The following is a 26,592-nucleotide window of genomic DNA, read 5'->3' on the forward strand; positions in this document are numbered from 1 at the left end:
TGTGTCCATGCTAAGTGTTTAATGTATCTGCAAATATTTCAAAATCACAATCTCGGTGCTACAGTTACTAAAAGTACACTCAGGGATGTATTTTATGTTTTTCTGCTTCTTGTTTGTGCACTCCACTCTGCCTTTCAATTTCCTAATATGTTTTTATGATAATATTATTATTTTCACTCATTTACTGCACATGAGATATACTTGTAGATACGGTGTGGCTGTCAGTCTGTGGACCATGACCACAATCAAATTGTGTGATGTCCCAAACAACCTGATGTACTTAAAGATTTTGACAAAAATGATGTTATTATCCACATTGAATTCAAAGCGGAATCAGCCAGAACCTCTTGTTTGAATAATTCTGTGATTCAGAATGATCATCAGAGACTTAATAGCATGTTTTACAGAATTCAGTTCCTTAAAAAATTAAAACAATAAGCCCTGGAAAGTTAATCATATGACCCATCTAGTACATGAGGTATATATTGTACATACCAGTGGTGGATGTAACTAAATACATTTGCTTTGATACTGCAGGAAAGTACATTTTTCGTGTACTAGATTTATTTTCAGGTACTTTTACCCCACCACATATATCAGTATATATTTGTACTTTCCACTGCACTACATTTTTACAATCATTGTGTTGCATGTTCACATTGATCGAGATCTCTGATCCAATCAAAGCGGGCAGGTAACATTAGATCCCGCCTCTTACAGCAGCGGCATCACGGATGAAGAAAAAACCTGGAATGGATTTAGAAGCGGCAGATTGAGCCATGATGATGTAGTACAGTGGTTCTCAACCTTTTTTCAGTTTCCAGCGCAAAGTATTTTTGGTTGAAAAAAAGATGTAATACACAGCGCTGTGCCATCAGTGTCTGATTTATTAAACACTTATATTTTATTGAATATTTATTAAATAACAATTTTTAAAGGATTTTTTGAATGGATGCTAATTTTAAATATATTTTAAAAAAATCTCACGTACCCCCTGGAGTACCTTCACGTACCCCCAGGGGTACTAGTACCTCCATTTGAGAAGCACTGATGTAGTAGACTGTAGCAGGAGGGAATAGGGTTAGGGGGTTAGGGTTAATACTTTTAAGGCTTTTAATACTTTCACTATATTTAAATATAGCAGGTACTTACTTTCACTCAGGTAGAAACATAATGTGGTACTTTTACTTATACTTGAGTTAATTTTCGCCTATTTATTTGTACTTTTACCTCGGGAAAATGTTTGAGTACTTCCTCCACCATAGCAGCACTAGAAGGACAAATAATTAATCTACATGTAATCTACATGCAACAATTTGTATTTTTGAGTGACAAAAACGTCCTTTTTAGCCAGAACCAGCAACACACACCATACAACTAGGTCTGACATATGGATTTTAATGTTCATATTCCTTGATCCTAATAATCAGAATTATTTTGAACCTACTGCATAGTAATACAAAATAAATGGAATAAGAAGAGCAGCTACAATGTTTGTTATGCGCAACAGCAAAAAGTGAATGGCAAGGAGTTGGTACGAGAGTGACGGGAGACACACTGTGAGCAGTGATGCACTGGTTACATATGTCTTTTGCTTCCCCTGGTGGTGAACTCAGGATCAAGACTTTCAGTGCTCTCTTTTGTCCTTCACTTTTTCTGCTGTTTTCATTATCATCCACAGGCAATTTAGCATTTAATTAAAAAGTAAATCCGACAATATTATGTTTCCTGTTCAGTCACTTCTTCAAAATGGTCTGTCACATAAAATATATCATTAAAAACTCTGATTTTACACCATACCATCCACTTACACTTCCTATATTATATAAACCGTATTCACTGAAATAACATTGTAATACATAATCATATAATTAACTATAAATATAATTATAATACTACGATTTTAAAGACACAACTCTTCATTACAATTCAATTAACTGAGCACATAATAACTGTGACCACTAGTATTTGACTGACTTAACTGTGATCTTTATTACCCTGACTGTGTTGTGACACCTGATCAAGCAGCATAGGCAGCCAGCACACACACACACACACACACACACACACACACACACACACACACACACACACACACACACACACACACACACACACACACACACACACACACACACACACACACACACACACAGCAGGACAGAATTCTCCCTCGTCTTTTCGTTTATACAACAGAAGTATGGAGCAACGTGTTGATTCAGCTGCAAAGTTACACTTCACTTCACTCCATGACGTTTTTTGTCCTGTTCTTTTCACTTCATATTCTCAACAGCTGACTATAAAGTCTTATTGGGATGATGCAGAGTCAGAGATAACATTTGATGTTTGCGCTACAAAAGATCATTTGAAAGAAGCGTATGTGAAGTATTTGGGAGTCAGTATTTGCTCTTGTCTTGTGCCTCTTTTCTTAGCTCTGGCTGAGGGGAAAAAAAGGTCCAATCTGGTATCACTATCTAAATACACAACCCCCTCAGTCATGTGAGGACCAACCACTAAGTGGGAAGGCTCTACATTCTTGTGTTTCCCCCCAAAAATGATTGTCTCTTACAAATTATTGTCTATTGCCTAGAGGATCAATTATTGACCTTATAAGCTCAAACCTTTAGTTCTGCTGTTTATGGACAAACACCATAAATACCATCATAACAGAGACACGGGTGTTATGTGTGAGTGAATGTGTATGTGTTTGTGGGTCTCCACTGATAACCTACATTGTGCAGTGTTTTATCAAGATGACCTTTAAAGGCTATATATGCAGCATTTTAAACATTAACTATTGTCAATGTAAAGGTAAATTTAAGTAAGAGTGCAGAGAATTAAGTCACACTCTCTTGTGATACAAGCTCTTCTGTTCTTTCTTTTGTTGGCTGCACACGTGAGCCCCTTCCTGAGAAACTGCTGCACTGCCAACGTTTACAAAACATGTTGACTCAGCGCAGCGATGTAAACATGACATCTGCATGGACACCAAGTGCAACCCACCGTGACATCGCCTAGTGGTTCGTGAAATGTCATTGTGAGGCCCTGAGTATTGCATTTTTGGCAGCGCCATTTTTGCTTTTTTTGAAACCCAGAAGAAACCATATTTGAAGGAGTTGGGGTTGAGCCAGACTGAGAACTCAAGGACACTGCACACCCACCCACAAATGCAACCTACACCCATGCCCCAATACATACCATGCCTAATCGTCTATTTCCCTCTAAATGGGATCATCATTTAGAATATGATTATCGTGCTGTTTTGAAGAAGACTGAAAACTAGAGATTTGGACCATCTTAAAGATGTTGATTGAAGTACTCTCGTATACTTCTCAAAATAACTTCAGTAGAAACTAGAGAGTTCTTTTTGGAACCAGTGGAGTCACCCTCTGCTAGTAATTCGAGAGAAAACAGGTTTCAAGCACTTCCCGGCTGGCTTCACTTTTTGCATCTGGAGTTACAGTAAAGTCTCCGTCTAGCAGCAAACCAGTAGCTTTGATGAGAGGCCCAATGGGAGGGGGTGGTATGTAGCCTATTAGTTGTATCTTTTCAAAGTGTAGTCTGTAGCCTTGCCAGGATTTCCAGGATTACCAACTCAAGCTGGACTGTCTGGTACTGTGGTGTAAAGTTATGTAAGTGCTGAGTAGTGGGGATGAGCTGATAAATGTACACAAACCATATCCGAAACAAGATAATACGTCTAGTGAAAGAGGTGTATCCTCTCTGTATGTCCTCTATCTCCTCTAATTCTACCAGTGTCATGTCATTGTCATGCAACAAAGTGACCTTCATTCAACCTCACAAACAATGTTACAGGAATCTGCTGCTACAGGCAGACAGACACACAACAGCAAACACACAGGTACAGTCACAATGTGGTGAAAACGCCTCGGGATCTTTCCACATTGTGTTTAACAGATTTTGTCTTCTACAGAATTACAAAGTGGATTTGAAAATTGTGTGTAGATTATTGACATCAAATCCTCTGACAAAAAAAACATTATTGTTAAATTAAGATAGTATGTGAAATAACATGAGAAATTGAAGAGGCCACTGTGAAGCTTCAGGTATTGTATCTTTATTCTCTCTTTGAGATTTTTCCTCACCAGTTGCCTTTTTATCTGCTGTCAAAATATTGTATTATCACTTAGATATACACAACCCCACACACCTCAACACACTGCACACTGTGTCTTTGTGTCTGGGTCGTCTATATCTCCTATAACCTCACAGTATTATCATTCCTCAAGAGGCCAATGCATGCCACGGCTTTGTCAGTATGTGAGAAGAAAAGTTATTAATAGTCGCAGATTACCACAGTGACAAATGCACTCACATATTTTTGCCCACACGTTTTGCACGAGGGCGACACCAACAAATCTACACCTAGAATAGAACTGTGCTTTTATGTAATCAAAGATATTTCCAAACGCTCAGCTTTGGGGTTATTCAATTATTGAACCTGATGTAAGCATTGACAAACAACACCTCACAATTTAAAAAGCAGCTTCTTTCAAGCAAGGTCAGGAGATACTGAGTATAGAACAATTATAATTGTCCCTACTTCCCAGGAGTAGTAAAAGGAAAATGCCTGACAACCATCAGACCAGCACAGTGCAAACAACTCCACAGAGAGGAGCATCAGGGGAATACCTGGGATACCTGACAGAAGACAAATAAAGTCAGCAGAGGCCATGCAAGGGAGAAGAAAAACCAGAGAGAAGGAAATACACCCTCTTTGTCTCATCTCACACATGAGAATTTGTCTGAAAAGGAAGTAAATATCTTATTCTGTCTCATTTAATCTTTGGCCACAAAAACACTCTAACAAATTAGAGTCGTTTCATTTTATCTTGTCATAGTTTTCCTCGTCTCAATATCCCCTGTGGCCTCTCCAGCAGAACCATATAGAGAATCATCAGAGGATGTTATTTGAACTTTAAGGCTTTAATGGTTATGACTGGTACCACAAGCAGATCTAACGTTCAAATATTTATATAAAAGGTTGCATCAGGGTCTTGTGTAAGATTAAAGGGGTGCATTAAATGGCCAGAGCCAAATTGTGTCTTTGACTCACCTATCCACATGCCCACACGCTGATATTTATGGAATAACATCCCCACTAGTTTCCTGTACACACACCAATGCATGTCCCCTGCAACCATATCACATTCACACTGGATACATGCACACACTCGCACACACACAAAAGTTTATACCCCAAACAAAGAGGAGGAGCAGGCGCTACTTTTTCAGGTGAAATAGAAAAGACATACTTTTAACCAGGCAGTGCCACTGGAACATTCACACACTCCTCAGCTCCTGCATCCGTCAGCTCAGGTAAGCACAGGTACATGTATGGTGGAGTGCAAGGCCCGGGTGAAGTCAGAATTTGGGGTCAAGGTCACCTTTCGTGTAAAAATCTGAATGTAAAGCTTATCTTATAGTGAGAGGACAGTGTTTTAGACAGAAGGACATATGAGGGGTTAGGGTCATTTGAAGAATTTATTAAATTTGTCTTCATTTCTTTAAATATAGGATATTCATAATATGCCTGTAATGATGAATTAAGATTGAAGTTTCACACATAACGTTTAATTAGTTAATGTTTTCCTCTGTGTGCTCAAGCGGTGATGGGCCTCTGTTTGTATTTCATGGTATTCTTTATAGATGCAACAGGTTCATTATGCTGGTACTGATTACGTTTGGTCTTGCATTTTGCCATATTGGCATTTTGTCCTACTGTTTTGAGTTGAGCATTCAGCAAACATTGAATGTGCTCTGAGATGTATTCGTTTTAACTCTGGTCAATAATATCCAGTAAATGGGCCAAAAATAAATTTCTCTTTTAAACCACTTTTAACCAGAGTAGAAAATCTATTCTGTTCAATCCTGTTTCTGACTGTTTCATCATCTGGGGAGCGAGAGATATTTAAAGATATGGGATATGAAAGACAAAGGCCTGACCTTGACTAATGTCATGCTAACTGGGAGCTAGAGCCATGTGACAAAGGTCATGATGGAAGTAACACAGAAGACATGTCTGTCAGAAGACACAATAATAACATGTCTCTGTATCATCTTTGTCTTCAGTCGATGTCCACGTCAAGAAAAATCCAGTGTACAGTGTAAATTGCTGTAAATTTGCTCTTCTCGCAGAAGCACTTGTTTTGCCTATTGCTTAGTTTCACTTTTTTGCATACATGTTTTCAATAACAGGTATGAGTGTTAAAAAAATGAGCTAACTGTCAATTGAAAAAAAAAGAAATTCCAAAAAGTTATGAATCTAACCTCCATTGAGATTCAAGGTTGTCCAAGGTCAGTCAGAGGTGAGAGTACCTAACAGAATCCCATGTAATCATATTACATTCTTTATGTTTTAAATTATAGTTACTTTATAGCAGTGTAATTAGGCCAATTTGTCCAAACAACCCTTATTAAAACAATATCATCAGCAATGGAAGATTATTCAGCTTGTTAATATAACAGCAATATCTTATTACTATATATTATCAATTTCCTAATGCATATTATAAAACTGTTAAACTGTCAGCAACTACACTGGAACCATATATTATAAAATATACTTCATATACTATGAAGTGAGTCTAAAAAAGAAATTTCTCTTGAAAAGTTGAAATTAGTAGGGAGAAAATCAAGGACAAACTCTTGAGATACTGTGAAGCACATGATGGTGTTTGGCCCGATACAGTGAGGTCTTTTTGTGGTTTGAGTGGAGGGTGAACGAATGTTGTCTGCAGACCTGCTGCGTTTCCCCCTCCGAGACAAAAAATGATCCAATGTTTACTCTCCAAACACCCACCATGCCTCCCTGCTGACGAAACACTGACCCCTCACACCACAAGGACGCCCTTCCTGGGGAGAGGGAGAAGCTTGTGCTGTGTTGCTTGCATGCATGTGATGGGGGGGGGGGGGGGATCATGCTTTGCTTTTCCATTGTTCCTGTTGTTCTCTCTCACAATCATGTTCTCTCTCTGTCTTCACTTCTTTCTCTTTGTCTGACTCCTAGTTGTGTTGAAGATGGGTCAACTCAATCTTGTGGCTGTAATGGCAGGTAAATAATATATTCAGCAGATTCTTTCCACATATGTGCAAACATCGTTTCTCACCATCAGTGTCGTGCATAAAAAAGAGTCTACAGGGGCTAAGGAAAAAAAGGCCTTTGATATGGTTTATGGTCTCATGGTCGTGGATTATTGTGTTTTCTCTGGGACATAATGCTCGCTGTCCGTTGCAGAAAGATAATACAATTTTGACAAAACACTAAAAGTCGTAATCTTAAAAATGCAGCAGCTGGAAATTGTTTGGAAGTTGAAGAATGTGACTGTGAATTTTTGACACAGGCTTATACATAAATAACTGTACAACATGAACTTTAAAGGGCATCAAAGCAGCTCACACACGCCTACTGAACTCTTTTTTTTTTACAAACATACAAAAACTCACTTGTGTCAAAAACTTTCAATGACCCTGACGACAAAGTTTTTTTTAAAAATCCATTTCGAAAAAAAGACGAGCTTCTAAAATGTCATCTCAAAGTGCTGACTGTGAGGCGACTCCTTCAAGACTGTACACAAACAACTCCCTCCCCATCAACCAAATTAACATTTCATTTGTCTGGCTCTCTTGCAGTGCTTTTCACCCTTTTCATGGAAACTGAAGCAAGTAAGGCCAAAACTCTGCTCTGCCCTTATCTTGTTGTGAAACTGGTTTGTGAAGATGTTTGAACTTCTTTTGTCGCCACAAAAAAAAAAGCTACACCCGGTGAAGGTCAGATGCCGTAAAAAAAAGTTTAAATGTAACCCAGTAACATGGACCAATGTGTTGTTCGGGCCACAACTTAATTCAACACTAGCTCTTTTTAAACAATAAATTATGGCAATTTAGTTTCTTTTTCTTATTTCTTCTTGTCCTCTTGTGTTTGCAGGTGCCTTTGATTACAGTAAGTATCAACACCTTTATCTCCCTTATGATGTACAAGCCATCTATTATCATCATTTATTAAATTCACCAGGACCCTTTTAATTTGTAACATTTATTTTCCAACAGACTATAAATCGCTACGAATTGGAGGCTTAGTCGTGTCCTTCTTGTTGGTGATGGGAGGACTCAGCGTTTTACTCTGTAAGTGATTAACACAGGTTAATAAATCACTGTAATCTGTGAAAAAATACATTATTACTGAATAATGTGGACCACAACATCGTTTGTGTGAATAATTACTTATTAAATATCAAATACAAACTTAAAGCCATTAAGTATAGTCAGAGAAGTAATAAAGATGAGTGTTGAAGTGTAACTGCAGTAAGACATCTTGGTTTTCCCTCACAGATAACAGATGCTCCAGAAAGGGGAAGTAAGTCATTATTTCCTCTTTAAACTCACTGCTAAATCTGTGTGTGCTCATTTTTTGTGTCATTGTCTCACAAACTGCCATGCAAATCCTGCCCCTCTCTTCTGTCTTGCCTTGTAGAAAAGTGGAGGACGACAACAGTGAAATCTGATATCGCACCTGACAAACCGGTTCTATCCTGGGGGAAGAAAGTCGACAGACAGGGGTGGAGAGATCTGGTGTGTGTCTGTGTGTGTGTGTGTGTGGGGGAGAGTAATGAGGGGGGTGGTTTGGTGGAAACACACCGGCTCAGATGATTCTTGTACAGACCTGTTAAAGGAAAAAAACGTTTATTTAAATAAAGAAAAATACTGACTGAGGTGCTGCTGATTTTGACAAGGGTGGGAACGCAGCCTCATAGAAGAATGTGATGATGTCATAAGTGAAGAGCCCCCCCCCCTCATTATTTCTTCATATATATCTGTACTGATGTGTAAATCATCTTTATTCCTATAGAAAAAAACCTACATGTCTCATGTGTGCTGCTTAGTTGAGTCACATAGTCATAATGCTGCATATAGCTTCTGAAACTGTGGGAAATAAAAACATAATCTTATGTGTAGTCATTGTTCACTTCATGTTTGCTGTATGATCAAGTGGTCCAACATTTCCTCACTGAAAGAAATAGAAAACAACAACTTAAATCAAATTAAATGAAAATAAATGTCATTGTACACTAAATCACAACTGTGGTATTTCAGTGTTCTTTTTTCAGCTATGTCAGGGCTGGATCCAGGGGCGGGGCCAGGGGGGCACTGGTCCCCACTGAAATCCCCCGATAGGCCCCTGTCCTGTCACTTACTAACAATAATTGCAACAAATATGACAATTTATTAAAAAAAAGTGCTTTTTTGAAGTAGACAATAGCTGTGTCTCAAATCAGGGGATACATCCTTCAGAGGACACAGTTTACTAGCGCATGCAATGTCATCTCAAAGTCAGGCCGCGAATGCTGAAATAAAATGAGACAGCCTGGTCCACTACCGATTTCCGTGACGGGTATCGCCAGCTCGTCCCACTCTTGTTGCTGTTACCTAGCAACAGAGCTGATGTTTGATAGGACAAGAGAGTTTAATGCCATTTGTTTTTTTAACATGTACCGTTAGCTGTTCGGTTGAGTTGAAGCGTTTTACTAACTTTTCTTCTTGCTTTCTCGTCACTTACCGGTGCCATTACCTCTTTATAAAACGGTTTGTCACTGAAGCGTAATGAATCCTGGGATAGGTTGGGCCAGGAAGGATCCTCGCGTTGGAGCCTTTGTGTCTCGGGGTTGGAAGGACACGTTTGTTAGCTGCATTTGTAGGAGCCTTCGAAATGAGACAGCTTAGTTTAACCGCTGTGACCCAATCGTCGAATGCAGCCTCAGGAGGATGCTTCTCAGCTACTGTGCTTGGGAGGAACAATTTTCAAAATATATTCAATGTTTTGTGGCTTTGCCTAAGGTTATGGAGCTAACAGTGAACAAGGAAGGACTTAAATGTGCACCTTTCTGCACCGGGCATTGTGCGTGGATGTTGGATATATAATTGGTTTCTCTGTGTACACTGTGGCCCCCTGGGTTTAGACAATAGCTAGATCTGCCTCTAGCGATCTAGCTCTGTTTGCAGCAGATTAAATGGTTTAAATCTTTGTCCTTTACTGAGTTTTGTTTTCCATGGAGCAGCACTGATCTCCTAAAGTTCCCTATCACTGTATATTACAGTATTATAGGTTCTGCCTCTGTTAACCGCACATCACCGTCAGAGTGGAGCTCGACAAACTTCCTCATCTTCGTTCTCGACCAGCAAACATTAATGGTCCCCTCCTCCTCCCGCTCGTCGCTGACTCTGGATCCGCCTCCACGCCCCTCACCCCTCCAGCTGCCGGTCTCACAGCCCAGCACACCGACCTCGGATCAGGATCCACCCGCCTAACTCCAGCGTAGTAAGCTCCGTCCCCCTCTTTTGTCTCTGACACAGAGAACAGACCAACCTGTTGAGTGTGTCAGTGCGGACAGACAGGGTGTTGGCGCACAGTGAAGCTCTCTGCTCCGTCCCTCGCATCCGTCTCACTGGAGAAATTACCTCGTTTCAGTCGCAGCTAAAACAACAAGTACAAGGTGAGTGTTGACCGTAGAACCAGCTCGTTTCCCCCGCTTGCCTCCTCCGGCTTCAGTCGAACACATTTAATAACTTTTTAATATACTGGTGCGCATCTTTTTTTCCCTTTTTTTTTTTTTGCCAACTGACGCACAATTTAGCAACGTTAGCTAGTTATCCAACGCTAGCTTGGGCTCTCTGAACAGACAACTGTTGATGAATCCGTGTATTTCAAACGAACAGGGTCAAGAAGTTACTTTAGAACGAAACGGGGGCTCGAGTAAAAAATGTAAAAGTGAGAAAAGTTTTGAATGTTGTTGGAATGCTACAGAACAGCACATGTTACAATCGAAGGTTGTCACGACTCCGTCTACTCGAGCCGACCTGTGCCAGCACAATGGCCCGGCACGCGCTCTGGGACCAACGTCCCGGGATAATAGAGTCCTGCTGTACGCGCTTTAGTGACGCACTGTTTGTACTGGATTTAGATTTAGAGAAACATCTGCTTCAAGTCCAGTTACTGACATTTAGAGGTTTTACTGTGTCTGTCTGTGTTTTTTGGTCCTTTTTTCAATCTCACCAGAGAAGAGAAATAAAAACTGTGCAGACGTTCAACCTTAAAATCTGTCCCCTTGAACGCATTTCACATTGTAATGTATAGAAAGACCAGCTGAGTGGACGTCTAACAATCATGGGTCAAATTTGACTATTGAATACCAATGAGGAGCTGTTAGGGAAATGTTTGAACATTGTCATACTGTGTGTGTGTGTGTGTGTGTGTGTGTGGGCCAGCTGATAAGGGCAGTGGTCATATCAGTTTGCTACTATGTGGCACAAGGACAGATTGGGACAAGGACAGATACAGGAGCTGTGTGTTATAGAACTGTTAAAGTCGAGAGGACAGTATTGAATTGGTTCAGATACCATTTTTCCCTTAACCCATACCGATACCTGGACTGTCGGCCAATACCGAGTGCTGCTTTGATACCACTGCATTTAAAAATAATAACGTATATATCATATGTTAACAGCTGGATGCTACTAACCCTGTATGTTAAACCCTTTGAAAAACATAATGAATATGTTTTTTTAATAAAACACATACATACAGAGAATGAATGTGAATGAATAGGACCTTTTAAAATCTGGTTTGGTCATAACTGACAAAGAAAATGATAAAAAATAAATAGAATAAATCTAGCATTACACAACAATGAAGTTGCCAAGTTTGTTGGTTATGTTTCTTGCTTTGCGTCGTTTGAATGTCGTTTCCAAAGTTAGCTGGTTCTTGTTTTTCAATTGCTTTATGAGATTTCTAGTGTTGTTGTTGGCAACGCGAGTGTCGTGACTTGAAGTCTTGCATTTGCTACACATCGAATTTTTGCTTTGTGGGATTTTCCAGCGTAATACATTGCCAAGTTGCTAGCATTTGGTCAACACTATACTACTGGAAACCTAAAATCTGTACTTGCCAGTGGCAGTACAGTGCAGCAGTTCTTAGCAGTTTTATCTGGGTGAAACTAATATATTTAATATACATTTTCAATACTAGTAGCGGTATCGGAACATCTCTAGTATTGATGGTATGTTTTCAGTTCGCTAATGGTCGTTGGAACTTTGGATTTTCAAAGGTAGAAATAATTTTCTTCACATTTAAAGAGTTATGTCTGCGAGAAATTGTACTTGTTAGATGATTGAAACAATGATTTGGTTATCAAGTGATCCGTCATCAATATATATTTGGGCCAGATGTTGTTGCATGGAAAGAGACGGTAGAAAGACAGGGATAAACGCTGTCATTTCTCTTCCTCTCTTGAAAAATACAACTGCATGTGAAAAGAGACAGAACAGACAAATGAGTAAGGTCACAGGGGGACAGACAGAGGTGGAGACAGGTTGAGCTGTAGACAGAGTTCTATGTCCTTTCTCAGATGAGACAGACTTAGCTCTCTGTCATCGCCTCACATGACCACAGATCCTAAAAAAGAAAAGGCGAGAAAGAGGTGGGACACACTTTCTCCTCACCTTTCCTCGCATCACTTTGGTGCCTCACAAACACAAATTTAGAAACCTCAACAAGGAGACATTGATTTTATCGCGAGGGATGTGACTGTGACCTTCAGTTCATTCTCTATGTAACCACAGGCTCCACAGCTCCAGCGCAGCAGAGACGCAGATGATCTTTTCTGATTTGAAAAGTTTATTTTAGCAATACTACAATAGTTTGATACAAAAAAATGTAACATCTTACAGGCAGAGTTTTATCAAAATGTGAATTTTTTGTATTCGAGTTGGTCATTGTCAATTAGTGCAGGGTTTATAGTTATGTGGAGGTAAAGATGAGATGAATGATGGAAATATGCGCCATCATTTCATCCACTGATCATGCCTGCAGAGTGAGGACGCATGGAGTGTGTTGCTAGCAGCTCTGCTAGCCTGGTTACCATGTGTGACTCATTGCTCTTGTATGCCCCACTCCTCTTTCCTAACCGCACTCTCCCTCGTCTTTCTGCCTTCCTCTCTCATTTGCTCTGCCTTCAATTCTCCCACCATGTTCACTCCCTCTCTCACTCACTCGATAACTTGTTTGTTCTTCCCTTTCTATTTCTCCATCCATTTCCCCCCTTTTCTTCATCAGTGCACTGCCTCCACTGATTCCCCACCCTCTGTCTGTTCCTTCTTTCCTATCTCTCCCGTTTATTTGTACTTTTACACAGTAATGCTCTTAAGCTGCATCTGTTGAATTTCATCTTTGGTCTTGATCTGTTATCACCCAACTCCACAGTTGCTCAGCAACGGAAAATACATCTTCTCTTTTTAATAGTTCAGGAATTTTAGGTCATGTGCTTCATCAGTCACATTTCTGGCCTTTCAACTGCTGAGAAACATTTTGTACTGGAGTCCTAGAAATAACAAATTTACAAGAAACGTCAAGTGTGTCTCAGCCGAGATATAAGGTAGCATAGTTTGTGTGTGTGTGTGTGTGTGTGTGTGTGTGTGCGCGTGCGCTCCTGCGTGCGTGTGTTTGTCGTAAAGGATGTGGAATCCAGTGCTGCTAATTTAGGAATAAAAAATGCCACTGAGAACAGGCAGCTGTCTTTGTAGTGCATTACAGGAACGCACACACAAACACACACACACACACACTGGGGTCTAGCACTCAAAGGGCTGGGTGTGGTGAATGAACAAAACCAGGGACTCAGTCACACTGTGCACAGCAAATCTTAAACATGCAGTCACATGCACACAAAATAAAGGAAGCTTAATTTTGGGTTAAATTCATGTAAATACATAAACTCACACGACTGTGTACATTTTTTGATTAGTAGTTTAGATTTATCATACACACATACCGTACATACATAACTTTACAGATTCATATGATGCTGGCCACCATCAGTCTTTCAAGAAATGATGGATATGACCGTTGACTTTGTAAAACACTTGCTCCTCACTGCAATTGGATGTAGTCTATTTCAAGACACGTTCGTATGTGTGTTGTCAACTAACTTAGTCACAATAAGGAAGTCCTTATTGTGGCTAAGTTAGGTGACAACACGTGTTACGAATACGAGACGTGTTTACTACTTAGTAAACACGTCTCGTATTCAAAGCCAACTGGTGGCCTTTCTCTGTATGTCTGTGTCCCTCAGTGTGTGTAGATATTCATGCTGCAACAGTGATATTTGCTCTGCTAGCTGCAGGACCTAGGCTGAATCCACACTAATAAGTTTTAGTTTTTAAAATGCATCACTGTTTCTATGTTTACGTTTGGCGCCCACACTCCTCCTGACTTTCTGAGCACTTAAAACTGAGAAGTTGGGAAAAGCTGCTGGCCACATTTTAGTTTGGAAACTCCGTGGCTGTATTTGAGGATTGACTGACAGAAACGGAGATGATATGAAACAATGACGCAGTCCCCTGCATTCACTTACTGAACGTGTCTTATAAGACACAATTCCACGACCAGTGGTGAAACCCAAACATTGCTAACCCTGCTCTTAGTTTTCACCATTGCTGTTTCTCATTTGTGGTTGTTTCTGCTACCAAGCAACCAGCTGCAGAGTAGACAGTCTGCTTCCTGTTTACACTGGCACACACATGCCTAGTGTATGTGAATGCTCATGTGTTATACTTTTCATGTCCGGTACAGAGCTTAAACGCTTGTTTGGTTGGATTGTTTAAGTTTTAAAACACCATTTTAAACTATAAAGTATCAGGTTTAGCTCTAAGAACAGGGTTGTTTGTATTTGTATTTGGTGACCATTCCTATGGTGGCACAAACAGAAAAAGCAGTCACTTGTTCATTGGTAATATGAAAATATTATGGCCAGCACCCATGAAATTTACAGAGCACATCCATTGTACCCAGAGAAGGAATAATTTAGTCTTTCGATTGTCATGCAGATAGTTCTGGTCTTCTAGTTTTGGTCTTCTAGTTTTGGTCTTCTAGTTTTTTTCTTCTAGTGTTGGTCTTCTAGTTTTGGTCTTCTAGTTTTGGTCTTCTAGTTTTGGTCTTCTAGTGTTGGTCTTCTAGTTTTGGTCTTCTAGTTTTGGTCTTCTAGTGTTGGTCTTCTAGTTTTTGTCTTCTAGTTTTGGTCTTCTAGTTTTTGTCTTCTAGTGTTGGTCTTCTAGTTTTGGTCTTCTAGTTGTGGTCTTCTTTCACAGAGATTTAAAATATGTGTCTCCTTTTATGCTATGGAGGTTACAGCATTAAAAATATATAATTAGGAAAATCAACAACAAAAGTATTACACAATCCCATAATTGTTTTAATAGTTTTTTTAATATTGCGGGTTAGGGCATTTTTCAACATTTACTGTGAGTTTGATGGAGAAAGATTCAGACATATTTAGGACCTTGGCCGAGGTATGAGAGCCATTCTTGTTAAGGCAGGTGTTGATTGAAGCTTTATGGAGGCGGTAGTTTATGGTGCCGGGTGAAGTGTTTCTATTGTTTTGTCCACCATGTTAGACCGACGCGGCCCCATTTAAGAATGTTAACTGTCTTAAAGGCCCTGCTACTTATTGTGTTACCCATGGGTAAATAACAGGAGAGAAGAAAAAGGGGAAGGAAAAGAGAGGATGATAGTGTATGAGCGTGAGACGGGCATCGAGCCCAGAAAGCCTGTGCTCCAGGGAGTTTAGAAAGGGAGGGGAGTGGCAAAGAGGGACAACAGAGGGGGCGGGTGAGGGAGCAAGGACGTGCAGAAGTGTGTCGGAAAAGGGAAGTGGTAGATGAGAGGATTAAAGAGGCTGGAGAGAATTGGTGATGAGCAGTAGCTTGACAAAAGCAGAAGAGCAGTGTGAACCATCAAATTAAAACAAACGGGCGATTCTTAAATCACAAAGGAGGAAAGGAGTGAAAAAAGCAGAGGGTGTGTAGAGAGCAAGAGACAAAAAAGTGGGAAAACAACCCTAAAGACACAAAGAAGAGAGATGCAGTGAAAGCTGAAGACAAAAACAAAACAGGGGGCAGTTGGAGACAGGCAGAGAGGCATGACAAAGGCAGAACAGAAAAGTCTTTATCTCAGGATCAGGCAGCGAAAGAGAAGTGGCTCTACAGGGTACTGATGCTCAGGGGAAAAGAAAACTTTCAGTTTAATAAAGCTCTCTTCAATACCAGCTTGTATTGGACTGATTGTTTGTTTTATAAAAGTTTTGTATTGCATGAAACTGTTGTTACATTAAAGCTGATACAACTAGATTAATCAGTCAACTTTTTAGACAATCTATATGTTTATAAGTAAAGAAATACCCAGAAATTGCTGGTTCTAGATTCTCTGATGTTTTTTTTTATATATTACTACGCTAATTAGGGCCCGAGCAGCGACATTGCGAAGGCCCTATTGAAACTGATGTGATTATTATTCTTTTTCAGGTAAATGAATTGCATTTGAAATGGGCGTGGCAAAATGGCTGATCAGCGCCACCTAGAACGCAGCCCCTGAGTTAGCTTTCACCGATCTTTACAAAAATCGGCACACACGTGTAATATGACCAGACAAACAAAAACGTCTCAAGGAGCATTATGAACTTCTCCTAGAGCTTTCATCAGATTAACTTAAAATTCAGAGAGTGTCATTTCAACTCCATGGAGACTAAAATGTATTCAAAGTTTTAGTGTACGTCACACGGTGTGACCGTGGCGTGGCGTCTAAGTTTGATGATTCGCCAAAAAAGAGGGATTTATTATAACTCCTCTGTGCATTGTCAAACCAGCCTAAAACCTCTTTCACCTCTACAGCTCAAATGAGCTCAGACAAGTCTTAAGACCATGGTCAGAGCTGTGACATTTCCTCAAACCATGTAAACATCGAGGTGCAGCTGAAAGAATAACACTTGTTTGTGACTTACCATTTAACTTCAGTCAGGCTTAAAAGGATACTTCAAAGGTTTCAAACAAACTGTTTATTCCAATCAATGCTGTAAATACCCTTATCTTTCTGATGTTCTCCATTACAATTGCACTTCTGGTCATCCTGGGAGAGGATCCCTCAGATGTGGCTCTTTCTGAAGTTTCTAGGTTCTTTTCCCCCTGTTAAAAGGGATTTTGACCTGAACAGATCTATTAGTCTCTATGTAGTGATAGTGATAGCACCACCTTCTGCAAAAGGGAGGTAAGCCTCTTTACAACTTAAATTCGATTTATATTAAATTTGCACCGTGTGATCTACACTTGATGGCGTGGGCCGTAATGTGTGATTAGTGGGCGTGGTCCAGCGCCCCCGTGAGGGATGCAGGAAGTGACGTGTTTATCCTTCATTTAACCTTCCACCAGAAGTTAACCCAAACTGAGAGATCGTAACGCTGTGCTTAACTCAAGCTTCAGCTGGAATTCACAAGGGGGGGTTTGTTCTCCACTGTTGAGTAGCCTACTCGGAGTGGAAAAGTGCAGTAAGTGGAAAATCACTTCTGTGAGGTGTGTCTCCTCTGCTGCTGCCTCAACATAGCCGCTACGCTGTGGTGTGAAGCAGCTCAGACAGAGCATGGGATCTAATTGCTGGAAGTACTTGTTCATTAAGGACGGTATAAGGAAGGCACACGGAGCCGTTTCGCCCGGTCCCTGTGCCCCCTCCCCCGCAGCTGCATCAGGTCCCGAGATCGCAAGTTCTCGGGCCCGCACAGTGCTGCTCGCAGCCCTAGTTATATTTGAGTTTTCGATTGTTAATGAGTTAATCCAGTAATGTCAATATTTTCCCATAGGCTCTGGGAAATTGGGATCAGCCTTTTTCACATGCGTCTCACATTTCACAGACTATGAATCAACAATAAGAAAACATTTCTTTAGTTGCAGGCCTTCACTACCTAGTGATCCAAATGCTTTCAGATATGCACTGAACTCTGGAGATCTTCCGCATTTTCTCCGGAGACGGTGTATGTGTGAGCACAGATGTCCGAGTGAGAGCTCCCAAAGTTTCTGTTTCTGTGGGATTCCTCCGCCTGGCCCCCTAGTATAAAGTCAACAGAAAGTCTGCTGAATCTGATGTGAGAACACAGCAGGGGATCCCTTGCTGGATTCACTGTGAGCGAGTGGGTGGTGCGATACACCTAGAGGACACAGAGGAAGATCAAGAGAGTTTTTGGTGATAAAAGATGACACTGGTGTCGATGTGCTCTAAACAAAATCACATGATCACTGCAGTGGAATTCATTTGTTACATCCTGCCTCTGCCTCCTTCACCCCTCACCTGAATTCTGCAGATTATTTGTTGTTGTGAACACATCTGAGCAGAGCACCCCCTGCTGCGTTGTGCATGTGTGAAAGGCAAAATGTTGAGAAAATCTGGACCCACTTGTCCCTCAGCAGGACATGTCTGAAAACGGCTATACAGTACATGGTGATACCGATATGTCTGAGAAAGGCCCAAATCGGCCAATATTCAACCAATTAAACTGTCCAGCACTAATTATGTTACTTGCTGCAACTGCTTTACGGCCACTCCAAGCACTGTACCTTATCCATCTGGGTGCTGTGCTTTTATCCCTTATACTCCTTAAACTCAATAAATGTTATCACACACCTCCAGCACTTGCACCCTAGCTCCACCTTGAACTAACATTTGCTTTAGAAAATGATCCTCAAATAGGAACAAGGAGGAGCTAGGTGCCACCTCTGTAGAATCTATACCCAGTCCTCTGCTTTTCTCACCTTCTACGCAACCTTTCAACAATATCACCTTTACTTTTCCTTCTTTGTCTTCCTGTCTTTCTTCCCATCTTTCTCTCTCCCATGACGGCCTCTGCCCTCTCTCTGCTCATCCTCGCTCTACTTGCTCCCCACTATGTGTTTGTCTTTTTTCCGAGGTAAACTGTTCTCTTATGGTTGTTGGCCTGTTTCCCAACCTCTACATTCCCTCTGCGTCGCCTTGGGTTGCTGTGTAGCGGCACCAGAAGAATGCTCATTCGGCCCTTCTCCCTCTCAGTTTCTGCCAAACTCTAAATACCAACAACCAACGAGGAAGACATATTGGTTTACTCACATCCTTCGTATTTTTTTAATCACTGAGCCTCAAAGGTCACTGTTGTTTTCCTTCCAGAAACCTAAAGATGTTAAATCAGACCAAACTCTAGTAGTTTAACTGTAACATCTTTAACACTGTCGTTTGTTTTTATAGCGTTACTTACAGCTCTTTCATAACTTTACTTACAGCAATATCTTCACTTGTGTCGCCTTCAGTTAATGTTAACCATTGGCTGATAGGAAAAGCCTGAAATAAAAGATGAGAAAATTACTCCAGAAGTTAACCCAAACTTAGAGATCGTAACGCTGTGCTTAACTCAAGCTTCAGCTGGAATTCACAAGGGTGGTTTATTCTCCACTGTTGAGTAGCCTACTCTCAGTGGAAACGTGCAGTAAGTGGAAAATCACTACTGTGAGGTGTGTCTCCTCTGCTGCTGCCTCAACATAGCCGCTACGCTGTGGTGTGAAGCAGCTCAGACAGAGCATGGGATCTAATTGCAGGAAGTACTTGTTCATTAAGGACGGTATAAGTGTGATTGTTGTTGTCTTACAGTCACACTTATACTGTCCTGGGAAAACACTATAGAAAAATCTATAGGGTAAGAGAGCTTTTCGTCAGTTTTCAGGCATTAGAAAATAAAAATATCTCAATTGATTCCCAAAAGACGCAAACATCTCACCATCTGATACTAATCTATACACTAAAGGGTGAATGGACTTTAATCATATTTTCATGGATTTTTTTTCCTCAGCAAATGAAAGCTAAATATACAAGTAAGAATCTGGGCATCCACACCTATGCGATCACATGCACAAAGGGACGTATGTTATAGAGCGTTTAAAAACCCTGTGGTAAAAATTGAATAATAACTCTGAAATGAGAAAGAAGGTTGAAGCTTTGAGGCTTTTACATATGAAGTGAAATACATTACACAGAAAGCTTAAGCTTCTCGTGTTATGGCTCCATTAGAGCACTTTGTACCCATCAACATCGGATCAAGTATCTCTGTGCGTCTGAGTGCGAGCGAGCCGGAGAAGCCATTTAATGTCGATGTAAATTGAATCAGATGTGCTATGTGCTTCACAGGGGATGGACGTATGTACTGTAAGAGTGATGAGTTTGTCTCTGTGTGTTAAAATCCTTTGAGTGCCCCTCAGAAAACACAGAAAGACTAAATGTTGCATCACACCTCTGTTGACTTTGTTGGCCAGTCTGAGCCAGTTTGGAGTACTGTAATAAGCTGTGTATCATGCACACACACACATAAAATGTGATTATCATTATAAGAAGATTTGATCTGCTCCATGATAGCACAACTCAGGCTTTATTGAAATAGCAGGCCACATGCATGCATCAGTCAAACATGCAGGTTTTAATACCCTTATTACTAATTAGGGTTGTTGCTACAGTAACCAAGAAGGCTCCATGTAAAAGTCATTAATAACGACATTGTTGTTGATATCACTGTATTTCTCTCCACAGGTAAACATCCTCAAGCTCCAAGATGTCAAAGATCTGTGCTTTGGTGTTGATGACACGTGAGTAAAAGTCTTAACAAGTCTTAGAGTGTAATTTTTGGTCACTAAGTACAAAGGTTCTGTTTGCTCCACTTCCCTCATTATGAGGACATTCTGCCTGAGGACCTGCTGTCATCAGCATGTTGCTGACAGGTGAGCCATGTGAAAATGCAGCAGAAAAATATTCACAACAAGCAAGTGGGAATGTTGATAAAGTTTCTAACATGCAACGTCATGCAAACAAAAACACTGCTTTCTTCAGTGGAATTTATTCATCATGTCCTGTCTCCTACATGCTTTACCCAGGTAATAATAATAATAATAATACATTTTATCTAAAGGCAACTTTCACAGCACTCAAGGTCCCTTTATAAGGTAGAGATAAAAACAGAACAAAAAAAACAATGTATCAAAAAGATCAATAAAATGAACAGTGAGTAAAACATGGTGGTTGGCCATATGGAAAACAGTCAAACTGAATATGCCATTTTGAAAAGATGGGTTTTGAGACGGTTTGAAAATGGAGAGAGAGTCAATGTTACGGATGTCTGGTGGGAGGGAGTTCCAGAGGCCGGGAATAGATAACCAGGTGCCCCCCCCTCACCTGAATGTTCTGGCCATTTTCCTGTTTTTGTGAACTTATCTGTCCTGAACTCCTGCTGCCTTCTTCATATGTGAAAGGCAGACTTTAAAAAAAACAGCTTAAATATCATGTCTGAGGTGAGACAAAGGCAGCAGCGTGGACGAGTGGTACCTGGCTGTCAAGTTGCCGCCTTCTTTCCAAATTTCAAACTGTCTTGACAGCTGGTATAATTATGTGTCCCATAGAGATAAACAGTAAGAGAGCAAATCACTAACACTGTTAGTAGGTTGTTACAGGGTTAACATTAAGCCTCAGATGTTTTAAAGGAGAAAAGCTGAGGGAGGAGGAAGAGAGATGAAGCACACAGAGGTTTATATAATATCTTGAAACATATGTTGATTTCCAGTGAACATATCAGAGACGTATGAGGTGTTTAATACATTGACAGTTTTATTCCTCTGTGATTCTATGGACCAGACACTTGAGTTTACCAGTGTTTTCTGTCAAATTAAAGTTGGATGAGAGCTGAGCTGCTGCAGTGTCATTTAAATGAAAAGTGAATTGTTTGCATTTCAACCTTGTAAACTAGTTCAACAACAACAGATAATCTATTTTCATGTCAGTCCAACCTTCATGAACTGGGATAAACACAACAGTATGTATTTCACCATGGTAAAATGTGTGTGTCTCTGTTTTGGACTTTATTTTGCAGTCGTGTCCCTGGTGTCGGCAGAAGAAGAGAAGCGTACGTAAACTGACTTTTCACTTTCACGAATAACCTTAACTGTAATGATTTGAGCAGTATAGTTAATTTTTTCTGCAGTTACATTCATAAATACTTTTCTTCACATGTTTGATTAAAATCGAGTGTAGTGTTTGTTTTAAGTTGAAATGTATTGACCTGATTGTCAGCTGTGTTAATCATTACTGATAGAATTAAACTAGGCCATTGTGTACATTCCTCTCACTTTGTACTTTTGACTTTATCATGTCAATGTTTGATGTGTGGATGTTTCTGTATATCCCCATCACACCAGATTTTCTCTAATGCTCTACTTTTTCTCTCCCTACAGCGGAAGACGACCCATTTACTTTTGGTAATGCATTGTTTTTTTGTCTTTGTTATTTTTCCATTTTTATCATTTATAAGTTAATGGGAGATGATATCTGCCATCGGCACTAATATTGTAATTTTCTTGATGTTTTTTTAATTGTGAGGTAATTTGGTTTTAGCTTGTTTTTGTTCCTTGTCTAATGGTGATGATGTGTTTGTGCAGACTACCACAGACTGCGTGTCGGAGGCCTGATTCTAGCTGCCGTCCTCTGTCTCATTGGCATCACCATCCTGTTCAGTAAGATGCAGATTACACACACACACACACACACACACACACACACACACACACACACACACACACACACACACTGAGGCAAAACTTTTGAAATGTTATTCAGGTTGGGGTCAGGTTTGGGAATGACATTTAAGTTTGGGTCGGGTGCAGTCACATTGGCTGGGCTATTTACCAGATTTTTACATCGGTTGGGCTCACACACACACATTCACAGACACACAAGTCATAAACAGACTCAAATGCAAGATAATATCAAGAAAATCATTGCTTCTTTTTTCTCTTATTGTAGGTGGCCACTGCAGATGCAAGTTCAACCAGGACAAGAGGTAAAAATTCATACAGTTAGACATGAAAAATTGTGAATGCATGAATAAATAAAAGTAGTATGTATGACCAGGTTAGCACAGATTGTGTAGTTTTCATCAACAAAATTGTACTAGATGAAATACTCTCCTCTTACTCTCTGCTCTCTTCTTTTTGCAGGAGGAGGACAGGAAGCAATGCTCAGCAGATGCTCTCTGACCAAGGTAGCAGATATTTACCAAGCAGCAAACCCCTCTATTACCTAAGTAACTGTTTTGGGTGTAAGACTTTATCCCCAGCCAACCCCTCACCAACCAAGACCATAGCTGCATCCACATTAATTCTCTCCAAATTTGGCACAAATGTTCACTTGGACTCAAAGATGATTTGAGAAGACATTTGTATCCTTTTAGTTTGGGTTTTTTTCATTTTTGCGTCTGTCGCGTGTTAGAGGCGTCATCAGTGGTGAAAGGTTAAAAGTCCCGGTGAGCTCATATTATTGTGAATGCATTATGTCAGGAACACGGAGGGACTGAAACTGCACAGGCATAGAACTTCAGGGTGACAGTTCTATTTGTAGTCAGTTTACTGCAAATGTCAACAGAATAGACCATCATCTTTAACCTGCTAAAACCAGTCCAGAACATTTATTACAACTAACTAGATGTTCTGAACATTTCTTTGTACATACACATGTAGCATTTTTCCATTTGAAACATTCAGGATTTCATCACCCTGTTTACGTCCTGCTCAGGTCTGAAGTTATATTTAAACACTGTCCATCTGTTTCTCTGTTAACTGGCCGTATGTCACACACACACTGACATTGTATGGAAAACTCCCATAGTGCTGGACTGAGATGCCATGGACCTCGCTGTTCAACAGGTGGTGGGACTCTGGGTGTCTGGCAGGCGTAAGAGGGAGGGGCGAGAAGGGGATGGTTTGTGTCAGAAACAACAGCCGTAAACAATGCCCTTGAGGGTTTGACCGTTACACTCAAAACACCCATGTCTTTTTGCTCCTAAGTTCTAATGTTATTAATTTTTCGCCTTTAGGCTCAAACTCATTTAACTCCTGAAGATAAGATAATGCTGGAAAACTGGAAAACTAAACCAGTTTGATTTAAGCATTGTTGCAGATAATATACACAGGTGGCCCGCATGGAAAAACACAGTGTGTGTAAGCAACTCAGCAGGAGCCTACAGGGACATACTGCACACTTGTGCACGCGCACACAAACACACGCACACACACACATATGTTTGTACAACTGTCCTAGTGAGAACACTCATTGAATGTATTCCCTAGCCCCTTAACCTAACCTTAACCATCAAAAGTAAATGCCTAACCTAAAACCAAATCTTAACCCTGAAACAGACCTTTAAAGGTGGGTCAGTAAGTGAGGACCCGACAAAATGTCCTGACTTTCCCAAAATGTCCTCACTCTTTAGGTTGTAGGCTCAAAATGGTCCTCACAAAGATATCTGTACAAGTACACACTCACACAACACAAACACACCCACGTCGTCCCCTTTCCACCACATCAGAGAATGACTGGAAGTTTATTAATTCTCTGTCTCATTTTCCACATACAGAGAGTAAGATCCAAATTACTCTTTTGCTATCATGAATATATATGAATATAATGTGAATATATTGAAAAAAATAAAATACATGAATATATATCCCAATTAATATATATATATACATGATATATCACACACACTTATAAATATTCACACATGTAAAATAAAGTTACAGCTTTAAATAGTAGCAAAAATTACGGCTTGGATCACATATTCACATATTTCATGATTTGTTCTTTAAATTCAAATTAGAGGAAAGTAATGCTAAACAATTTACAGTAATATGTTCTATTTTTTTATAACCTGGTGTATTGTATAATTCATCCATCCATCCATCCACTATCTTTACTGCTTATCCTTTGATGGGCGCAGTGGGAGCTGGAGCCAATTCCAGGTGACAGTGGGCAAGAGGCCGGGTACACTGGACCAGTTGTCACCGAATCCCAGGGCCAACATACAGAGACAAACAAGCGTGCAGTCACTTTAACACTTCTGGTCAATTAAGAGTGTATTAATTAACCTAATCCCAATCTGCATGTATTTGGACTGTGGGAGGAAGCAGGCGCAAACTATGGTGACATGGGGGGAACATGCAAACTCCACCCCCCCATACCGCCTTGGTGTAGGAATTATTTTGATTGTGATTTGTGAATATGGGCTATACAAATAATATTTGATTTGATTGATTCATTGATTTTCAAGCAGAAAATTGAGGAACTACATAGTTAAAACTCACTCTCCTCTCTGTCTGTCTGTCTGTCCAGGTCGTTCCTGCGACTGCTAGAGTTCGATCAGAACACACACTGACTTCCCAAACCTGCAACCAAGAGATAACAAGAAGGAGGAGCAGCAGCGATTTTTTTGTCACCCAATGAGAGGCTTCTCTTTGTTTTTTTGTTTGTTTTTTTATCTAGAGAGATCACCAGGAAATAGTCTTGTGCGTAGCTGCTGTGAAGTGTGATGCTTGCTGCCTGATAAGCTACTGTCCTGCAGCCTGCACCTCCACACAAACCCACACTTACACACATTGTCACTGTTACTTTCATCTTCAAGTGACTTCACACAACAGCCCCAATTTATTACCAAAAAAACAAAAAACAAGTGTCTACATGCTGTAGGTCGTGTCTCGCTCTACTTTTGCTGTCTGTAATGTATGTGTATGGTAAACATTGATGTAGATATTAGTCGCTAATCGTGACCAAGCTAACCCGCTGTCCATTCTTTCATGTCATATATATATACACAATCAATGTGGCCACGATAGTTCAAGATAAGCTGCGGAGTCTGATGTTTAGCTTTATGGAGGAGTTGTAGCGGATTGCACTGTTCAGAGATACAGAAAGAATCTGTCATGTTTCTATAAAAGACCTGTTGAAACGACTGAGTGGTGGACTTTTCTTTGAGTGTCCCTGTGTGTTGTGTTTCACTGTGAGCCACTGAAGCGTGACTTTGTTGAATTTGTTGAACGCTTTTAAGATATTGTATTAATAATATACTTTTCAATATCTAGTTGATTTTTTCAAACTGATCATTGTTGAGTGATTCAAGGCTATAACCAGTCTATACATCATAACTGGACTCTCGCGTAGCACTACAAGTTGTCAGCCAATACGCCACAGTAAACCAGTGAACTAGCCCATTCCAACTGTATAAAATCATAATGTTGAACTGATGACACTGAATCACAAAAGTAGAGCCCGATCAATTCACAAGCATGGGTATCAGCATCAAAGTCTGCCAGTAGGAAAACTTATTTTACAGATCATACGATGCGGTTTTTGATTCTAAATTCTATATACACAGTTGGTTGTATTTGTGTCGTCTTTTATTAGTAGTTATTTATGATAAAGTTTATGGTCAAAACAAAAAATATCAAGCCTCAGTTACATTTCGTTGTCATAAAATAAAAGTAGATAAACAACATTGAAATTAATTTGTTACAACAGCAGATAAGTCAAAATGAGGTAGATAAGAGAACACCTGAAATAATGAAATAGGCAATAATATAAAAATACAGAATATTTACTGAATATACACCTCACTTCAGACAGAAATATTATTTAAAGAGACGTGGATAATGTATATAGTATACTACCATTTAGTATCTTCATAAGGGTGTGACCATAACATCTTAAAAAATCATTGCCTTTTTTTTCTATTTACATATATCGACTAATATACCGGTATTGTCCTTTTTTACTCCTTAATATTGGCATTAACCCCCAAAATATTGATCAGGCTCCACAAAAAACATATATAACTTAACAAATTTTTAAATTAGGTTTAAAACAGCTTT

The 26,592-nt window shown here is 40.0% G+C and overlaps 1 protein-coding gene and 1 long non-coding RNA gene across 3 annotated transcripts; both read left to right on the top strand.

Moving 5' to 3' along the window:
- The first annotated feature begins 5,277 nt into the window (after positions 1-5,277).
- Positions 5,278-9,100, top strand: LOC117777547. The gene is made up of 7 exons (XR_004616629.1): positions 5,278-5,340; positions 7,031-7,075; positions 7,654-7,686; positions 7,949-7,963; positions 8,071-8,145; positions 8,353-8,377; positions 8,495-9,100. It is a non-coding gene; the product is annotated as an uncharacterized LOC117777547 (long non-coding RNA).
- Positions 9,101-10,267: 1,167 nt separating this feature from the next.
- On the top strand, positions 10,268-25,677 carry LOC117777546 (phospholemman-like). 2 transcript variants are annotated; one of them, XM_034612411.1, is made up of 8 exons: positions 10,268-10,511; positions 20,438-20,493; positions 21,768-21,800; positions 22,129-22,152; positions 22,333-22,407; positions 22,697-22,733; positions 22,891-22,934; positions 25,061-25,677. In XM_034612411.1, exons 2-8 carry the CDS (start codon positions 20,460-20,462, stop codon positions 25,078-25,080), a joined length of 267 nt encoding a protein of 88 aa, XP_034468302.1. In that variant the 5' UTR covers positions 10,268-10,511; positions 20,438-20,459; the 3' UTR covers positions 25,081-25,677. The 2 variants fall into 2 exon arrangements, with proteins under 2 accessions (XP_034468302.1, XP_034468301.1); XM_034612410.1 differs by having other exon boundaries at positions 10,274-10,511; positions 22,891-22,937.
- The last annotated feature ends 915 nt before the right edge of the window (positions 25,678-26,592 follow it).

This window comes from Hippoglossus hippoglossus, chromosome 16 (genome assembly GCF_009819705.1).
Source record: "Hippoglossus hippoglossus isolate fHipHip1 chromosome 16, fHipHip1.pri, whole genome shotgun sequence".
Lineage (NCBI taxonomy): Eukaryota > Metazoa > Chordata > Actinopteri > Pleuronectiformes > Pleuronectidae > Hippoglossus > Hippoglossus hippoglossus.

Bases quoted from the DNA above. Each gene is read 5' to 3' on its own strand.
- LOC117777546 (XM_034612410.1), top strand. From the start codon at position 20,460: ATGTCAAAGATCTGTGCTTTGGTGTTGATGACAC. The intron at 22,408-22,696 runs GTAAGATGCAGA...CTCTTATTGTAG, and splicing joins TGGCATCACCATCCTGTTCA to GTGGCCACTGCAGATGCAAG. The intron at 22,734-22,890 runs GTAAAAATTCAT...TTCTTTTTGCAG, and splicing joins AAGTTCAACCAGGACAAGAG to GAGGAGGACAGGAAGCAATG.